Here is a 20,438-nt window from a genome sequence, read left to right on the forward strand (position 1 = left end):
TACGCGCCAGCGCCACGCCCGCTGCGCGCGGCAGCTGCGCGGCCTCCATATGAGGGGCTGTTGGAGGGAGGAGCAGCTGGGAGGCGGGATTGCGGTGCCCAATGGGACAGCGGGGGCGGGGCCGCAGGGACGCAGCGGTGGGACAATGGCATGGAGGGAGAGCGGGAAAAGGGACACAGAAGGCAAAAATGGGAGTGGGGGGCACAGAGGGTGAGAAGTACGGTGGAATACAATGGAAATTAAAAACAGGCAACAGTGAGGGGCACAGTCCAGAAACGGGGGAGGGGGCACAGAAAGCAAAAACGAGGGAAGGGGGGCACAGGCTGATAAGTATGGCGGAAATACAATGGAAATTAACAAACATGCAACAGTGAAGGGGCACAGTCCAGAAACGGGGGAGGGGTCACAGAAAGGAAAAACGAGGGAAGGGGGGCACAAAAGGGCACAACAGTAAAGCGGAAATGGGCACAAGAGGCACAACAGTAGTAGCGGACGTAAGCACAGGCTACGAGAGGCCTAGGAGGGCACAGCAGTAGTGACGGAAATGAGCACAGGCAAGAGCCTAGGAAGACTCACGTAGCACCAGTAAGCAGGAGCAGGATACAGCAGGGGAAGCTACACAGGGGGACCATGTGGCGGCTGGGGGGGCGACCTACCTGCAGGCACATATGTCACTTGTAGTGCAGCATATCTTTTTTTCTTTTTAAACTTTATTTACCATTTTGCATCATATGGTAACAGAAAATAAATCATGGAGCTCACCGTCACAATTCGCCAGCATAAAAATAATGGCAAGTACAGTCATCACATAAGAATATCAAATTCCATGCTAGACTCTGCTGGCAATCGTCCCAGCATTCCCCCAAGCTCTGTAATGTCCTGCAGCGCATCCAACATGATATCTGTGCATAGCTTTGCAAGTCTATGTCGAGGGGATAAAAAAAGATGTCTCATGCAGCCCATCAGTGTCATCAACCCACCCCAGCGGGTACTATGCCCTGCTCAACCTGTGTGGAGGGATGTAGTTGATACATGGCCCCATAGTTCTTGAGTGGACCCCAGATGTCTTTAGGCTGGGAGGAACGTGGCAGGGTACTGGCGTATAAGTCGCTATTTGTGTTACAATAGGTTAAGCTGCTCAGCCAGTTCTTAAATGTAGGAGCAGCTTTAAGCCCCCAGTGTAAGGCATCTCTCTTTTCGCCAACAAGAAACTTAGGGCGAAAACCCTCCGGACTGTTTTTGGAAAATTGACCACATAGCCCAGTAATGCCACCTCTGGTGACTGCTCCATCTCTAGTTCTACCATGTCCCCGAGTGTCTTATGCACTTTTTCCCAATAAGCTCGTATCATTGTGCATGTCCAAGTGAGATGAACAAAGTCCGCCTGCGGAACCCCGCATTTTAGGCAAGTGTGTGGTCTGGACAGGTCTAATCTGTGGGTTGTTGCTGGGGTCACGTGGAGCCTGCATAAAAAATGTAAATGAATTTGCTTGTGGCGGCTATTTAGGGAACAAGTTTTTGTCATGGGACAACGTTCGACCCACTGTTTGTCGAGGATGGGGTGCCCCAGGTCCTCCTCCCAGGCCCTCCAGAGATTATCATCTGTGACAGGGATCATGGACAGGCATTCACGATATAACTTAGAAATCAAGTGCGTACCTTTGGCAATCTCTATCGTCATTGTGAGTGGGGAAAACAAATCAGGTTCAAGAGGGAATCTGGGGAAAGTCACCTGGAGAGCCAAGCACACCCAGTTCATAACGAATCTGTAGTGAAGTAGTGTGGCTCACTGGTTAGAGGCGGCAGACCCGAGAGCAGAGGACGGCCCGGGACCAGGGTTTGATTCCCGGCGCGGCAGGTTTCTGGACCAGGGTCAGCGGACTCGATAATTCTCTCGCCTCGGTGCCCACTCTGATCAGCGATCACACTCGGCAACTCTGGGCATTAGCTTGCCTCATCTTCACTAACGGCCCCACCAGACCGCCGGGGATGCCTGGTCTCACCCTGGAGATACCCATTAAGGGACCATCTCTCAGGGAAGCCAGTAAGGGTTTCGCAGCGGTAGAAGCGCCTTGGGACCCTATGAGTAAGTAGTGCGCTATATAAATGCCTATACATACAATCTGTCCATGAAGGTGATAGAGTGAAACCATTCCTCCTCTGTCAATTGGAAGACATGCCCTTCTGCGAACAGGTCTCCAAACTTGATAATATCAAATTTGGTTAATGTGCGCTGCACTAATTTTTTACCCATGATTGGTATCCAGCGATTATTAGAGATAGGCAGTCCCGAGGAATACAATAGGGGAGCGCCAGTAGTGCGCCAGCCCCTATCCCAAGCCCAACTAGTGTTAGAAACAGTTTGGCTATCCCTGGGGGGCCTAGTCAGGCCCTTGGGTAACAAAGCTTGCAAGGGGTCAGGAACAATCAAGTCTGCCTCGGGTCGTAGATATGGTATTCTAGCATCAGGGTGGTACCAGGTGCATGCATAGCTGCACTGGGCAACCAAGTAGTAGAGCCTAAGACCTGGGACGCTGAACCCACCCCTGTCATATGGCAATGTCAATACTTGCTACCGCACTCTCGGTCGCCTGCCCCCCATGCCAGTCCAATCAAGTGAGAGCACAGTGTTAAAAAAAAAGCTATTTGGTAAAGGGATTGAAACGTTGTTAAAGAGGTATAAAAATGTCTGCAGCTGGATCATTTTAATCAGGGCAACTCGGCCCGCGAGGGAAAGGTGGAGGTAAAGCCACCTCTCCACCTGTTCCTCCAAATTATGAACCGCTTGACCATAATTAAGCCTAAGCATTTGGGCCGTGTCCAGATGGATGTGCTCGCCCAGGTATTTGGTCAAGTCGGTGCACCAATCCAGTGGGAACTTACAGTCCCACTGTACCGTGCTGGATGTTAAGGGAAATATTACAAATTTGTGCCAGTTGATATCCAGACCTGAAAATTGCCAGAAATGTATGATTTCCCGTATCAAGGGGTCTAGGTTCTCCAATGGATTACGCACATAAAGAATAACATCGTCCGCATATAAAGAAACCAGCAATGGTCCAGTATTAAACTGCAGACCCCTATGCAAGTTTTTCTCTTGAAAATGGCAGACTAATGGGTCCATTGCAAGGATAAATAAAAGCGACGTCAGGGTGCAGCCCTGCCGGGTGCCTCGCAACAATGGGAGGGGCAGGACCGGGAACCATTTAGTCGCAATCTCGCAGTGGGACTACTTTACAGCATCGCTGTGTTGACCACAAATCCCTTGGACATAATCATACGTAGCAATACGGACACAAAAAAGGGCCACTCCAAGGAGTCGAAGGCCTTCTTCGTGTCTATTAGAATGGACGCAGCAGGGACCTCAGAGTTTATTCTATGCAGGACCGCAAACAGGGTGCGAAGACTGAGTGAAGTACACCTTCGAAAAACAAATTCTGATTGCGCAGGGGCAATAATGTTGTCCATCAAAAGGGCGGGCGGAGGGCAATCATTTTTTGCAAGGATTTTGGAGTCCAAATTCAATAGAGATAGCGGCTGATATGAGGCACAGTGCAGAGGATCTTTGCCAGGATTAGGGAGAAGTATAATAACTGCATCTCAGAGCGTAGGGGGTAGCATATTCCGTTCAAGCGATTCTAATAACGTAGGAGCCAGCAAGTCCCTATATGTCTCATAAAAAATGCCAATAAAGCCATCCAGGCCGGGGGCCGTTGAGCCATTCAAAAACCTCTATTGCACTAATAGCTTCCTCTTTCGAGAAGGGTTCCGCCAGGAAGTACTGCATGAATTTCTCCAAATACACCAGGGTTATCTCAGACAGATAGTCCTCTTGTGTGGTACTGTCCTGCGCAGCCTTGGAGGTGTATAGAGTAGTGAAATAGTCTAAAAATCCATCACGGATTTCAGTAGTGGTGTTGAGGAGCTTACCCGAGGTAGACCTCAGTTCAGTGATGTAAGCTTTATTGTATGGGGCCAGTAGCATGGGTGCCAGCGTATGGCCAGGGCGCTCTCCCTCTCCATATCAGCAAGCTACTGCATATTTGCTCAAAAATGTGATTCTCGCTTTGCTGAGTTCCTGAATTTAGTCAATAATGTGATCCGATGTTTTGTCTTGTCAGGGCTAGGGTGGGTCAAGCACTCCCTGTCTAGTTTCACCAACTGCTGCTCAATACGGGACGAAGTAATCCGCAAGTCTCTCAACACTCCTGCATGCTTAGCAATACAAACCCCCCTTATGCAGGCTTCAAAGGCCTCCCAGAGCACAGCCATGTATCTACTGAGCTGGTATTAATCGTGAAATAATCCTCTATCGCCTCCCCCACCTCTGATAGGAATAAGTCGTCCTGCAGGGTCCGGCTTGGGAAACAACAGAATAGAAGAGGGTTCCCCAAGGGGATTTGGGATGCTGGCAGGTAAAAAGGGGAAAAGAACAACACAATAGAGACAGAAGCTACCCTGCCAGGGTATATTTCAAGGTCCCAGGGGGATCCTTACGTATAGGTAAGTGGTGACAAAAAAATATGTATTAGAGCCAATTATACATCAGACCGAGTTAATTAACCTTTTTTATATATAGTTTATTTATTGAGTTCATATAAAACATTTGTATAAGTGCTTAGAAAAAATATAAATTAATTTAGACTTAGGCTTGGGAAACGCCATTGACGCTCGTAGCCTTCAGATCTGGGAACTCGAAGTGGAAGCAGCACAGGGTAATGATCCGAATAGGTTCTACGGAGTGTGGGGAGGGACTTGTACCATTGGCAGACTCCTGGTGTAAGTATCCATTAGTCAATCCTAGTCCACGTGTTGTAATGGGATGCATAGTGTGTGTAAGCAGCGGTGGATGGGTTGTGCTCCCGCCATATATCAATTAAAGTCAGGGAATCACAGAATCCGAGGAGGACCCTTTGCAGGCTTGGTTTAGTGGCAGTGGAGGCGGATGAGCAGTCCAGTGTAGAGTTTAATATCAAATTCAGATCCCCGCCAATTATCAAGTTACTTGCATCTAACCGGACAAGCTGCGACTGTAGCTCATGGAAAAAGTCAGGGCAGTCAGTGTTGAGTGCGTAAATACACAGCAATGTGAGATTGTGTCCCATCAATTTCCCGGTAGCAATAGTGTAGCGGCCTTCTCTGTCACAAAGAATGGAACATAAATGAAAGGGGACCTTTTTGCGTATGAGGATTGCCATCCCCTGGCTTGATTACTGAAGTTAGAAAAATAGGGGTGACGCCCCCAGCTTAAAGCAAATCACCTGGTCTCTACCATGGATAAGTGCGTTTCTTTGGATAAATGCAATGTCTATATTATGTTGCTGCAGACAGTGTAGGACATGTTTTCACTTCCTGTTGTCATTGAGCCCCCTGACAATTGAAGACACTAGGGCCAGGTCTGAGCGGCCCGTAATAGTGTCTATCCTAGCCATCCGGGTAAATTAAATGTCGAAAGGATAGTTGTGATCTGAAAAAAGGACTGTGGCTGAACAGTGAGCATAACTGAGCAATAACAATAATGTCCCTGACAGCTTCCCCCCTACTCCTGCCACCCAGCCTCGAGTCCCTCATTGCGAAGAGCAAGCCCCAACAGACAATGATACCAAACCTCCCAGGAACATTCAAAATGATGCAGTAAATAGAAGCAAACGTTCACTAGGTACCAAACTGAGATTTGCATGGTCTACACCTGTGAGGTAGGCAATGCTCCACTGGTTACCCATCACAATGAAACTATACATGTTGTAGATATGATAATATCCCAATAAACATACATCCCAAACAATAGACACTTCATGTTGTGTTATGTCTATGTCTATGTCTGTTCATTCAGTGGAGAAGAGCTCCACGTTGGCATTTGAGCCTCGTCGCAGGAGAGAGGGCCCGTCCTGTCAACTTTCTGCTGACCGCCCTTACTTTTATAAGTCTGTCAAAATTCAAGGACATCATTGGGTGAGTCAAAAATGCGAGGCCTTCCAGTAATGTCCACCCGCAGCCGCGCCAGATAGCGCATACCATATTTGAGACCTACTGGCTTTGACACTGTTGTATTTACGTCTAGCCTCTTGCACCATAACAGTGAAGACCGGGTACCGGGCTAGCCGGGACCCCTGCCAGGTCATGTCACCCGCTCCCTGGCCAGTCGCAGGGCAGTGTCTCTGTAGTTCTTAATGCGAGCCAGGATGGGTCGGGGCAGGCACCCAGGATTAGGATGAGGGCCCAGGGTGCAGTGAGTGCGCTAATCCATGAATCCAGGGGTGAAAGCTTCTCTGCCAAATAGGTCAATGAGTACTGTTTCTATGAAAGTGTCCACGCGGCCAGTGTTTGTAGATTCTGGCACCCCCAAAATGCGTATGTTGTTGCACCGACTACGCGCTTCTAAAACCTAATTTTTTACCACCTTAAGAATGCGTTCCACTCTTTCTAAGCGCTTTAATGACTGTGCCGAACAATCCTCAATCTCTGAAATCCTGGCCTCAGCTACATCAAGTCGGTTGTCCTGTACCTCTATTTTTGCCCCAGCCCCTCTAGCTGTTTGCCAAGAGAGTTGAATCTGCCATGCTCTGAAGCCGGCCCTCATCTCCTGCAACAATGAGTTAGCAGCGGTCGAGGACTCTTGCCCCCAGGCCAGAGTCCTGCCCACCATTCGCCATGTCTGGGCCTGTGTCTTGTCTGTCAGCTTTCAAATGGCAGGACCCTTTGCTTGGGATCTTTACGGCCCATGCCGTTGCATAATGAGAGGTAGGTGTCAGTGTCAGCTGCACTGCAAGCAGGGGCCAGGAACAGAGCCATGGGTGTGGCTGGGTGCGCCAAGAAGGGAGTGTTAAAGGACCGGTACAGTGTCTTGGCTTGATGCTCAGCGTAATAAAAGGGGGACTGAGGCAGCGAACTCGGAGACCAAGGATGTCACCCCAGTACAACAGGAACGGTACTAATGCGTTAGTTATGTGGTACAGCTATGTCCAAGGAGAGGATGAGTGGTTTTCTGTAGGTAGTGCAGCAGATAAGGGCCTGAAGATGGCCGCCGCAGGCTGGATCTGTTGTAGGGACCGGCGCTAGATGGAAGCCTAGCAAGGTTTCAATGGTGCGTGCTCTAGTAGCCGGCAACACAGACCGCTCCTCGCGGGGTGGCTGGGTGCAGCGAACAGCTAGTACTGCCACTCACCTCCCCCGTGCACAACCACGCAGAGGGGCAGCTGCCTCACAGGCGCTCCCGCGGGGCCTCAGGGAGTAACGGGAGTGCACAGGTTGCTTTCCACTCGCCCGGGACTGGGAAGATGGCAAGGGCGGGAGGGAGGGAGTCCCCAGCGGCCCACGCCCAGCACACTCACCGCAATCTTCTCCCCGGGCAGGCTGTAGCAGTGGAGCACCAGGATGAAAGAGACCCGGGTCCATGTCGAGTCGACGTCCCGCCACCGATCGTATCGGCACCACCTCCTTAGCAGGATACGGGCCGTCCTTGCTACGATCGGGCACTACCACCGCATCTCAGGAGCTCTCCACACACTCAACATCACCACCGCAACAGGCAGGTGCCCCATAGCTGGCAACAGTGGCTCAAGAGTGGGAGATAATAAGGATGTGCGCAGGTGATTCAGCAGAGCTTCAGCGCCGTGCTGCCATGTTGGTCGACGGCCTGGCAACGCCCCCTAGTGCAGCATATCTTTGAATGCTCAGCTATTTTATTTAAAAGTGAGAAACAAACTTGAACTATTGGTAGAGGGTCTATTCCCATACACCAGTGGTAAACTGAAAGTCACAGCAATAGTAGTGGTTATTTAAATGGAACTCCCCTCAGTATATGAATAGGAAATAAAGCAATTGAAATAGAATCTTTAATCTAGAGTTTAGTATAAGAAAATGGCTGTCTTTGACTTTTACAAAGCAATACCATACAAGGCAGAGTTCAATAATGTACTCCTCTGTTAGCCTGTCCCACACTTTACCATTACTTTTGGTCCCACATCAATCGCACAACTCCCTCGTCCATCTGAATTGCTGGTTCCCATCATATTTATGCCCATGCATGTTCCTCACTGCTTGGCCTGAGGCATGTATTCACATTTCATCCCTTAGGTCCACCCAGGATATATGTTCATCCTTTAACAATACTTAAACCAACCATGGTGATGCTGGACCACACAAATGTTGGATTTATAAGCCCAAGGAGCAAAATGCCTACAGAGAATTTATCAGAAATCCATGATTCCGGCAATGTGAGCTGTGACATAGAGCATACTTTAAACCTCCCCAAACTATGGCATTGTGATGATTCAATCAAAAATTATCATTTTAAAGACATGTTCAACACCTTAAAGCAACAAAAGATAGACTTCTTATAATACCATTCCCAACAGAAGTGTCACTTCTGGGTGTTAGCATAGACCTAGAATTAGGGGCCTGATCTATTAGCAGGCCGGTCGTAAATAGTGGGTGGAAATTGGCACAAACTTTGCGTGACCGTCTGTAATTTGTCAATGTGACTGTTGTATTAATAATATGAGTCACAAAATATTCAGTCACAGGGGGCTGTAGAACAACCTGCCTGATAAATATATAAACTAGTCATGTCACTATTTGTGACTGCTGCCATTGGCTACAAAGGAAGGAACTGGTGCCTGCAAGGAACAGTAGGTACCATCCCTCTGTGGCGTTCCGAAGCAGGACCCACTTTGTTTCAAAACAGCATGTTCCTTTAAGAAAGTGGCTGTGCATTAAAAAATGTTTTTAATTCAGGAGCCATCCCAATTGCACTGTCCCTTTCTTTTGATGCTGCCCGGCATAATTCCCTATTTGGGAGGTGTGCAATGGGAATAACTTCCCCTTAGTGAATCCATTGCTGCTGCCTTTGAGGTGTCTGTACGTTTTTAATAGTTTGGGACCACAATTGTAATTATGGACCATTGATATATCTCATTGAGGTTGTAAATTATGAGGGTATGTCCCTTTCACGCCACTTACTAATTACAATTTGAAATGAATACCAAATTGGAAAGGTGTATTCAAATCACAAAAGGGATTTAGGCCATTAAGAAATGTTGCACCCTGTGATTTTATGAGTTGCATTGTTTGTGACTGCAAAGTCCTTCTATACATCTGGCCCACAGGTGTGCCTCCACCTTTAGAACTACAAACATGACCAACTGAGAAGCTGCTACACAATAATCAATTCTCGAAGAAAGCAGCTCAGAACAAGTTAAATAAAATAGACATATGGCTCTTCTGGATTGGTCCTTATTGACCCTAACATGAACCACAACCTTTATCATTCAAGTACAATGTCAACCAACACCCTGCAAGAGTTGAGTTTGAGGCACAGAACCCTGGATGACTGTTTCATACTCTCCAAGATGGGAAAGATCACCTATTAGGAGAAAATTAGCTTCGCCTGTTTTTGGAACATTAAAGGCACTCTCAGCTACCTGGAGAACAGGTTACAAAGTTCATGCATAAATATAAAACCTTTAGCCACTTTAGTCTTTATTTTGCGTTTGTTATTTTAATTCTAATTTCATCTTTGGGAGTTGCTCAAGTATATATTGCCTCCAAATAATGCCATTTTTAGCTGCCCCCATTTAAACAGTGGAATCTAGAAGAATACTGTATAGGCAGGTAGGCTCTGATTGGGTGCGTTGACCGAACAACATTGTGACTAGCAAAAATCAAATTTGATACCACGCGATGCTGTGAGGAAAATGATAACACGTATTAAACTCCATAACACAAGTGCACACATGACCAAATCAATATGGTAGTCAATTCATAGACTATGGGTTCATTTAATGGTTCACTCCTCTTACTTATAGACTGGAGACTGCAAAATTCATGCCAGTGCTGCGGTAAAAGAGGCTGCACTGAGAGGAAAAGTAAGTAGTTTCAAAATAAGGATAGGGGGCATCTGAGACTTATTCCTTAGGTCTTGGGCCCTAGAAGAAATTAAACTCTAGTGGTTTAGAAAACAAAAAGTTTCAGGTTACAGCATTTCCAGATCGACTTTCTTCCATCACCCAAAGGGAAACTATAACGGTCAATGTGGAGCATTATCAATACACGTCACCTAGCCAACGGGATTTGTAATGTCAATAACAACTAGTGTACGTGTTTTACACCTTTAGTAAGAAAACCGAAGTCTATTTGAGAAGACAGAATGAACTCCTTCCATAAAGCACACTACATTACAATGCCCAAGCTACTTGGCACACAATATAGAATTATCTGGTGGATGCAGATCCTCTAGAAACACTGGCACCTTGTTACTAAAACTACAACATTTCTATAAAAAGACAATTTGCAACAGAGCTTTCTCAGGTATTGCCCTGCGAATTTGGAACTCTTGAAATCAGACTGATTCCCTCATCTGCATCTTTCAAAAAAGATGTTAAATTACTACTTATGAACAAATTCCTGGCCTAGGTCATACAATTCGACTCCGGATTTACACTCATGATTAACACTGTCGGACCATTTCTAGTGTTTCGTTGACATGTCCAGATATTACCTTCTGCAGCTCGTTAACTCAAGCAACTAGTACTTCTCTTCATTTTGTTGCTGTTTGATTTCCGGTTCTCATATTTCTGATCATTTGTACAGCCCTCTGATACGGTCAAATGTCATATTCGCCAAATATAAAACCTATTAAATAAATAAAATAAATATAAATAGTCATGTACAGTACTTTCAGAAGTATGTTTTGCGCATGATCGAAAAAGGTAATTAATTTCCACAGTTTTCTGCTATGTCTCTTGAGAAAGGCTTTCACAAATACAAAAGGGATGACCTTATTCAACAATGCTGTTTCCAATCATAAAATGCACACTGCTTTTGATCCTTTTCGACGCTTTCCATTATGGGATGCAACAGCATGTAAAACCGAGCTTTGCTGTCCTCGCTCCTGCGTGCTGTAGAATTTCAAACTGTTGACATCTGCATCCCTGGCGACTCTTTTGGAACTACTCTAAAGGTATTTCTTTCAGGCTTTTGTAAATTGATACTGTGTCCCCATTTGGCCACTTGGAGTGTTGGAATGCCTATATAAAGGTTAACGGTTTGCCATTGTTTAACTCGACTGCCACGCTTTCAAATGCATCTATCGCTTTTAAGATCCGAGAATTGGAATTTGAAGCATTCCTCTTTGTATTCCATAACAGCAAGATTTCTTTTTTAAAAAAAAAAGCAAAGGCCTTGTCTCACAAATCTTCAATTAGGGTCTTACTTGCTGGTTCGCCAATGTCTAAAGCCAGTTTTGGGCTGCCATAGGCTCTCCGAGTCCTCATGAATATTTCCAGTAAAGTATCACAAGGTTTAAGGCTGCTGTGCTACAGTCTCAAGTGATGTAGGTACCTAGATGGTAATGAAGGGAATGGGGTGGCCATTGCATTTGTCATATTAATCCACATTTGTCTCTGGCTTGTTACCCAGAAGATGGTGTTAATAGCCAGCGTGAGTCGCTGTATAAACATTTCATAAACTTCCGCGTTTATTCCAGCTACACTTTCAAACTGTGAATGGTCGCACATTTGTCTCATGTTTGGCAGCCGACTGCTTCACCGCTCTATTAGACTGCACTTCCAGCCAACTATCTCTTTTTGGAAAAGAAAAAATAGTGACACCGTCTGTAGGTTTGGTTAATTTGTAAACACAAAAATAAAAAGATGCAAAAAAGAAAACATAATGTCACATAAACTCCACTGCAAGAAAAATGTAAATTAAAACAAGCATGAGCAAAGGCTATAGGTCTCGCCTACACAAAATCTATTGACTTTGTAAAAACAAATGTTTTACCTATGTTTTACGCGACACCAAAAGGGATGATGGACAGAGCGTTTGAGCAAATCAAACACTCGGCCCCAGTCAACAGATTTGGGTTTAATCCATCATCATTCTTTAGCTCACTCCACCACCCAGTTCAGACATGGCCATATGCAAATCAGTCTGACCCTGTGCCTCAGCAACAGTCCAGCCCGAACGGCCAAGCCATGTCTTCCCTGGACTGGAAACAAGCATCCTGGGACCGGTTTCGGGGTTCTAACCCTCATCAGCCAGGCTATCTTGAATCCAGTGTCAAAGTGAGCAAGGGACCCAAGTCTAGGCATACCCTGCCAATTTAGGGCGAACAAAGCGATCCCAAATGGGATGATGGACAGAGCGTTTGAGCAAATCAAAACACTCACCCCCAGTCAATAGATCTGCCACTGGAATCAAGCTATCCTGGCTGAAGAGGGGTGAAACCCCGAAACCAGTCCTAGGATGCTTGTTTCCAGTCCAGAGAGGACCTGGCTTGGCAGTTCGGGCTGGACTGTTCCCATGAGGCACAGGGTCAAGACTGATTAGCATATGGCTGGGTTCAAACTGGCAAACTAGGATGGCATGGTGAGCAAAAAGAAGATGGATTTAGGCCCAGATCTCTGTACTGGGGTGAATGTATGACATTGTTCTGCATTCTGTACATAAACTGTTGTTTTTTCATTTGTCACCCCGAGTGGGACGGGTATGCTCAGACGTGAGTCCTGTGCTCTCCATGCCACTGGAATCAAGATATCCTGGCTGAAGAGGGGTGAAACTCCGATGCTGGTTCCCTGTCGAGGGAGGGCTTGGCTTGGCAGATCGGGCTGGACTGTTCCCATGAGGCACAGGTTCAAGACTGATTTGCATATGGCTGGGTTCAAACTGGAATGGTATGGTGAGCAAAAAAACTATGGATTAAGGCCCAGATCTATGTACTGGGTTGAATGATATTGTTCTGCATTCTCTACATCAACTGTTGTTTTTGCATTTTTCTCCCCTATTGGGACGTGTATGTTCAGACGTGAGTCCCGTGCTCTTCATGCCACTGGATTCAAGCTATCGTGACTGAAGAGGGGTGTAACCCCGAAACCGGTCATAGGATGCTTTGCATATGACTGATTTGCATATTGCTGGGTTCAAACTGGAATGGCATGGTGAGCAAAAAAACAATGGATTTAGGCCCAGATCTCTGTACTGGGGTGAATGTATGACATTGTTCTGCATTCTTTGTGCATTTACTTTGTTTTACAGCAGCGTGGTTGAAAGTAAAAAAAATTAAAAGTGGCGCAGTCAAGGCTGGCCTTTTGATCATGGCTAAAAAAACATTGACACAGCCGAATAGCTCTTTTGAGTTTGTCAATCTATGTTTAGGTTGAGTGTCAGTACGCATTCGCTGTCTGCAAGAGCTATTGTTTTCAGTATAGGCGGATAATGCCGCCTGCTATTTGCCATAGGTTCATTCCTGTGTCAGTGTTCTTCAGAGGTTCCTCGTTGGTTGGTGCTCCCGATACATCACTTCAGCTTTACATTTGGGACCACCTGCCAACTACAGTTTCCTTACACTGTAGGGGCTTATTAGTTTGTGTGGGGACAACTCCTTTTATTTCCTCCTCAAGAAGGGAAAAGGGAAGCAGTCTTATAGAACACAGTAAACGCCGAAATTTCTTGTTTGTCATAATATATGATTTTTTACACCGTGTTTCATCTTTATTTTTTCTTTTGAATTTTTTATTTGTAAGCATTTAAGTAAAGGTGCACTCAGGACCGGACTGGGTGTAGCGGGTACCAGGCGTTTTTCCGGGGTTGGCTGCCAGGGTGGGGGCCGGTTTTGGGCCCCGCCCCAGTGGCCCGTTTGTTACGGAGGGCTGGCAATATCTGCCCCTGCAACAAAATCGGCGGAAACCGGCCCTAGCAAACAGCTTGCTGCACCCCTCTGCCCTGCGGGCCGGCCGAGGTGCTTGCCAGGGCTGGTTTCAGTTTCGAGTCCAGCCCTGGGTGCCTTGAGGCAGCCTTGCACTATTCCCTCTTTTGTGCTGCTTATTTTCATATTTCTCTGGTATTGGGCATGCTGTTGTACTGCAGTGCTGTATTTGTGAAACGCCTCTTCTCCCTCTGTGCAGGTCTTCAAGGTGGACGAATGTTCTTTAATGCTCTTAAAGAAGGCGACACTGTTATTTTTGCCAGCGATGATGAGCAGGATCGAATTCTGTGGGTACAAGCCATGTACCGAGCCACCGGCCAGTCCTACAAACCAATCCCATCCAGTCTGGCCCAAAAGATGAACCCCAAAGGAATGAATGTGCAACTGGAAGCGGTCCAACTTTGTGAGGGTTTATTATCTCTTATAATATCTTGATGTGGCTTTATGTTGGCACTTTTTGTACAGTGTCCCGTTGCTTCACACAGCAAATGTTCAAAACTATGTGCATGCTCTGCTTATAATTTGCCTTGAGAAGAGGCCTTCGTGTTCTGATGTGGCTTGAGTTGATTGTTCAGTGGGATTATTTTACAAGATGAATGTCTGGATTACTTACCAGTAATCTTTATTACTTTGATTTTCACTTCCTCATTCCAGTCCTTGCCTGATGAGGGAAGGGCTCACCTCCCTGATCCCACGCCTCATATCCAGGTTTCCTTAAAATAAAGCTCCTTCCTTGTTGTTTCCTTCCCTGCCCTGCCCACTGGTGGGGCCATTACGCATACCTGTGTCAAAAGAACTTCCTGAACATACTAGGATGAAATAAGAAAGAATTAAAAGGAAGGAAGAATTTGGTACAAGTAAGATTATGGATAAAAACATCCAGCTATTACAGCCCCCTCCTCTTCCTCCTACTGTTCCTTGTATCGACTGTAGCAACTCGGTATGTCTTTTTTGTGATCCATTCCTGAGGCCCCCAAAAGAAACACGAATTTTGACATCTGATTGCCTTTCATTGTCAACTCCACACCCCATTGGTCTCATTCATTGAACATTTGGAATATGATTTGCGTCTAAAAATACTATACATGAACCTGTCAGTCCTGTTTTTGGTACAGAGTTTGTAACTTTGTGAAACAAGTCTCAATTGCTGATTTTACCGTCACTTAAGAATCTTCTCTTTTCTTCACCAACTCCCATCACTATCACATTACCCTCCCCGCTTCTACCTTTTGGGCACTGTAATTAACCATTGATTGATTATTGTGTAAATTATGCATATTTACTATATCATCCCATTGTGAATAAAACAATGTGGACTGAATTTTTGTTGGTTTGATTATTTTTATTTCCTTGGTTAATGTCTCCTTATTACTGGGACCCCTTCCATTTATTCCCAAAAGAAACACAGCAGCAGACAGTAGCAATGCCAACCAAAACTCTCTAGAGCCTGCTACCTGTGAACAATCAAAAGGCATGGCATAACCGGAAAGTACACAGGTACCAAACACAAGTTCAGTCTCCTCTGCTACATCAAGGCTGTAATGGAATACAAATTTGAGCTATGAAAGCACATTACTTCTTACAGAACAACCCTGGATGGAAAGAACAACCCTGGATGGAAAACCCATTCTGGTTCCATGCAAGGTAAATCACAACTTTCACCTCACATCTCAAGGTCTCAGTGGAGGACTTGCTTTTGGCTATGTCAACACTGGTAAAAAGGCTAACGCTTAGACTATACTCAACATACCTGTGAAGGTTGGCACTGGCAGCCCTCACGTTCAGTGAATGCAACTGTACTTCCACAGTGGAAGATGGATTCAAGAAAAAAAGGAAGAACCACCTCTTGGTTCCAGTGAAAGAGAGAGTTAAATTTAGGGACTAGCCCCATACTCAAGAGTATGTCCAAGCCATCTTCAAAAAACCCTCAAGCACAGGGTACGCCACAGCAGACATTCCAAGCACCCAGCCGATAAGCAGTGGCATAGCCATTAAAATAAAACCTGGAGGGTTAAATACGTTTTTTTCATTCAGCTTAAAAAGGCACTGGAGCATCCTAGGGAATGGCAAAACCCCAAACCTTCTGTTTCTATGAGATGAAATCCCGCAATAGCACCTTTGCCAAGGATTCAATAGATAGAAGACCAACCCAAGGATCCTTAGGCATGTTTAGGGTTCCACTATAATCACTGGGGTCAGTGACCTCGCCATGGTAAAATCCTCTTGCAGAAACTGAAACACCAACTCAAGGTCACAATGAAGCCGAGACAGCAGCCTACATTCACTCCATTTAGGAAAAGATGCCCAGTGTCCTCTGGGACGCATGGCTAGAGGGGCCTTGGTAGATAAAGTTCTAGCCCTTTCAGGCTCCACACTGGCCACCTTTGACAGAGGCTGGAGGTACACTCCAGCATAGGAAGGCAAAGGGAAACTGGCTGCTGGACCGAAAACGGTGTCTGCCATGTGACAAAGGAGAGGTAAACAGAGTCCCTGAAGCTTAAAAGAAGAACCCCTAACAATAGAGCCCACTCCTGCTGATGTTTTGTCAAGACATGGAGAATGAGGAGAAAGGGCAAAAAGGCAAACATGAGCCCCGACAGTGGTGGACTCAGTACAGCATCTGTCACCTTTGCATCCTAATATGAAGAAGCTTCAGAAAATCTGAGAAATTAAGGTACTGAATTGTTGGCAAACAAATTCACAAGTGGGGATCCAAACTGGCAGTCCATCAGGATCAGCACATTTATGCACAACCTTAAGGGACACCACAATAGACTCTGCCCATTACACTATCTGAGATAACAAAAGATACAGAAGCCAAGACTTCATTCTGCACTTACAATTCCGATACACTTTGGTCACTGTGTCTGTGCTAACCACAGCTATCCTTGCCCTTGTCACCGTTGAAAAAATCCACTGCACCCTGTGCACACCATCTCCCTCCAAATGAATTAGTGCACCCTATGACTCTGCGGTTAGGTGACCTGGCCTACAACACAAGCTGCTGGCATTTGTGGTAAGCACGGAGTAGGATGGCAAAGGGATAGGGAACATCCTTTACCCGTATTTTTTACTCTGCATGTCTTTACCTCGCATTTGTTACTCCCCAAAAGCTTTTACAGCGCTGGGCTTTACACCGCAAACTGTTCCAACGCATTCCAAAAGTAACGCCCCCCCCCCCAGTTAGAATAGTAATGGCTTTGTAATGGGGAATGCATTGTAATTGATTGTGTTGTAAAGCCCTGCGTTGTAAATGATTTTGCTGATTAAAAACTGCGGGGTAAAAGCATGCAGGGTAAATGCAGTGCTTAATCTGTGCCAGTGCTTTCCGGTGCTTAGCACAGGTACCTATTTGTCAGGGCTGGGTCTACTGCATAAAACCACGCGTCTGCAGCTCTGCACATCATATGGTAATCTGAATGGGGTGTAAGCATAGCCGTTGACAGACTAGACAAAATTAAATCACCTCACCCAGTGCTTTAAAAGGGCCGGTACTCACCGGTACTGAGTACCGGCACTTGTTCATTTTGTCACATCAAGTACCGGCACTTTTCCTTGAATAAGGAGAGTACCGGTACTCACAAGGGGGCTGGTTTTGATGCAGGTGGCGCTCCTGTCATCAATCACCTCGTACGTCGGCAGCGCCTTCCACTCTTAATCACAGTGGAAGCCTGGGCCGGGCTCGTAGAAGAGTGATCTGCATATGCTGCTCTGGAAGCCATCAGAGCAGAGGTGTGGTTGCAGGGAGGTTCGATTAGACTTTGTTTTTAAACAGCGGGGGCAGAGAGGTGCCTATGAAATCTAATGGGCGAGGGTGTGAGAGGCATTGTTCAGGGTAACACGGTGCTACAGTGATGCTTTAGTAGCAGAAAGCTCTATTTGTAAACTGCTACCATTAGACTTTTTAACACGAATTCACCAGTACATCTATCACAAGACAAGATGTTGAGCACTATGTAAAAGTCAAACGCTTGCTATTGTGCATCTTCAAAACACATACAAGCATTTTTTCCAGTTACTGATGCCTGTGGTGGGCCGAGAATGAAAAGAGTGTCTGATAAATTGCTAGCTTTTTTGCAGCTAAGCATTTACTAATCGTATGACACAGAAAGCCAGTGCCTTTCTCTTAAGAAAGATTGGGGCACCATAAGTAGCAAGAAAGTGGATAACTCTGGTGGTTAATGCGCTAGCTAGAAAGATCTGTGGCATTCTAATCTAAGGTTCAATTCCCAATAAAATTGCATCAAGGGTCATTGTGCCTGCTGGAAAGCATAGCATGCAACATGTAGTTCAGAGATTTTTTTTATGTAGACAGCTCAGTAGGATACTGTTTTTGTTGCATAGATCCTTGTCTTCCCTGTAGGTCACAAGTTAACATCCTTGCCATATATCGAAGTGCATTATGTCCCCGCAGCAAGGACCTGCATGCAAAAACAAGGCATATATATATATATATATATATAGAACCTTGCTGTTTTTTTCTTAATCTTATAATTTTTTAAGGTTGCTAAAAAGGGGTTACTTTGGGTAGTAATAAACACTTAGTAAGTGCTATATAAATGGTTATTAATGTATAAAACTAATGGACAGATACATCTGATATTCTAACAATGCATGCATATTTATTGCATAAAAACCTTAGAAAGGTAAAAAAATTAGCCCCGCCCCTTGTTCCGCCTTTAGCACCATCCTTATGTCCGCCCCAAGCCCCACCCCTAGTCTATCCCTCCTTTTGATGAGTACCTGCACTTATTTTTGTCCATTTAAAGCACTGACCTCACCTACTCGGCGTAATGACTCATAATTTACGTATTCCATGAATGGATCCAATATGGATGGTCACAATGCACATTTGGAATTTGCTTTACGTAGACGGCAGAGTGGCAGCCCTTGCCGATGGGTGGCCCGAGACACTGATTGGGCAGGGGGCTGGATATGGTTCTGCGCAGTTTCTGTGGGGGTAGAGCTGTGCGGCAGGCAGCGTGCAAGATTTTTTCCCCAAATGCCACGCCTGCCCGGCACACCCGCACGCACCCCACCCCACGAGTCATCAGCGGTTGAGGTGGTTACCCCGGACCAACGACGTCGTAGTGCAGGCAGCAGCAGCAGGCCTAGGCCTCCTATTAAATACAGGCAGACAGGCAGGCCAGGCCCAGCCACCCACCACCACAAGTAATTGTAAGTAACAGCCATGATAAGCCATTACCATCGCTGCTTTATTTTGATGGGTCGTGGATTTATCGGTCGCGTGACGTGACAGTCACTGACGTAGTGGGCTCCACTTGAAGTCCAGGATTACATTAAAGAGGCCCTGCACCCTCCCCTGCCCTCGTTCTTCCAGCCTTCCCTTCCCTTCTTCTGTCCTGGCCTGGGCCGGGCAACTTGCATTTGCTCAGGTGCCCGTGGTCGGCGCCAGAGGCATGATAACTCAGGGCAGGCCTTGGACTCTCACTCGGGGGTGGTCACAGTTCACTTCCTATGCATGAAGTTACAAGTTGACGCACTTCGGTACCTCTCTGTTTCCAGCGAGCCGAGGATTCCACCACCAAGGAGTGTCACATTTCTAATCGACTACATTCAAGGTGCAGCCCGTAATTACCAGTACAAAGTACTGTGGAGCAGGATATACCGCCAATGTGCTGTGCGGCGAGGACATGTTTTTTAAAGTGCGCATGTAACTTCTAATGTAAAATTCTAAGTGCTGCAATATCCCTTTAAAGTATGGCGCCCGTAACTACCAATACAAAGTTGGGGACGTTATGGGGGGAATGTGCACTCAAAGTCCAGCGTGCAGCCTATAACTTCCAGGGTAAGGTAAATGGGGCAGTGATAGTCATTGAAAATGCAACGATGTACAGTGAACATAGAGCGTAACAGTGCAGGGGATATGTAATATGAGTGTGTCCTGGAGTATGCATTCTGTGCACAGCAGTGAAGTGTGTGCCCAAAGTATCACTGTAAGAACTCGACCACTTTAAATAGCATCCTTAAAAAGTAAGTGAAAAAGAAAGGGCAGTTACTTCTAGGTGTAGACGGTAAACTATTAAATAGCAGAACGCAGCGAGTGGGTGTGAATTTGAAGTGCCACAGGAGTGGTTTAGGAGACTACTGAATCCATCTGCAGGACATCACAATCCTAAAAGGGAATGAGAATGCAGAGTAGCTAATGAGATTAGAGGAAGTCCCTGACTGGGAACAGTGAATGGAAGGATAGAAACTAGGGAGACACTAGGGAGACATTATATATACCCGTCCACAATACGTCCAAAGCGCCAACTTCAGGTGTTGTCATTGAAACAGAATGCAATCTGGCGAGCCTCTGGCTTATTAGCTCTTTTATTCTTTGTGTTTTCTTTTTACCTTTCTGGATTCACAATAATCCAAAATGGTGTAGAAATATCAGCACCTTCTCACCAACAATAAAAAATTGGTAAAAAAGCGACTTCTTTGTGCGTGAATGTCCTCCTTGTGAAAGAGAGGAATGCTCTCACTTGAAGTGAAGTTAGTCAATTGCTGAAGTGGGCTAACCAATGCACGCGGGGTAACGTCAGACAACCCAGAGGGATATACCTTTTGGCAGATTGGAAGTTTGGACTCACAAATGAAGCTGCCAGTGTATTCTCTCTGCCACAGAAAGTTGCGCTCATGAGCCTCTGAGCAAGATCTACAGTGTTGCAGAAGATGTTGATGAGCCTGGGAACCACGAAGACACATGTATCACACAAAAGTACAA

General features: G+C 46.0%; 1 protein-coding gene across 2 annotated transcripts in view; it reads left to right on the plus strand.

Annotated features, from left to right (window-relative positions):
• CADPS2 (calcium dependent secretion activator 2) overlaps positions 1 to 20,438 on the plus strand; it is a 2,357,592-nt gene that overhangs the window by 1,319,630 nt on the left and 1,017,524 nt on the right. For both annotated transcript variants that reach the window (XM_086966845.1, XM_086966848.1), the window contains exon 11: positions 13,905 to 14,108. In XM_086966845.1, coding sequence (XP_086822971.1) covers positions 13,905 to 14,108 — 204 coding nt within the window. The remainder of the gene's footprint in view (positions 1 to 13,904; positions 14,109 to 20,438) is intronic.

This window comes from Lissotriton vulgaris, chromosome 1_1 (assembly GCF_964263255.1).
Source record: "Lissotriton vulgaris chromosome 1_1, aLisVul1.2, whole genome shotgun sequence".
Classification (NCBI taxonomy): Eukaryota; Metazoa; Chordata; class Amphibia; order Caudata; family Salamandridae; genus Lissotriton; species Lissotriton vulgaris.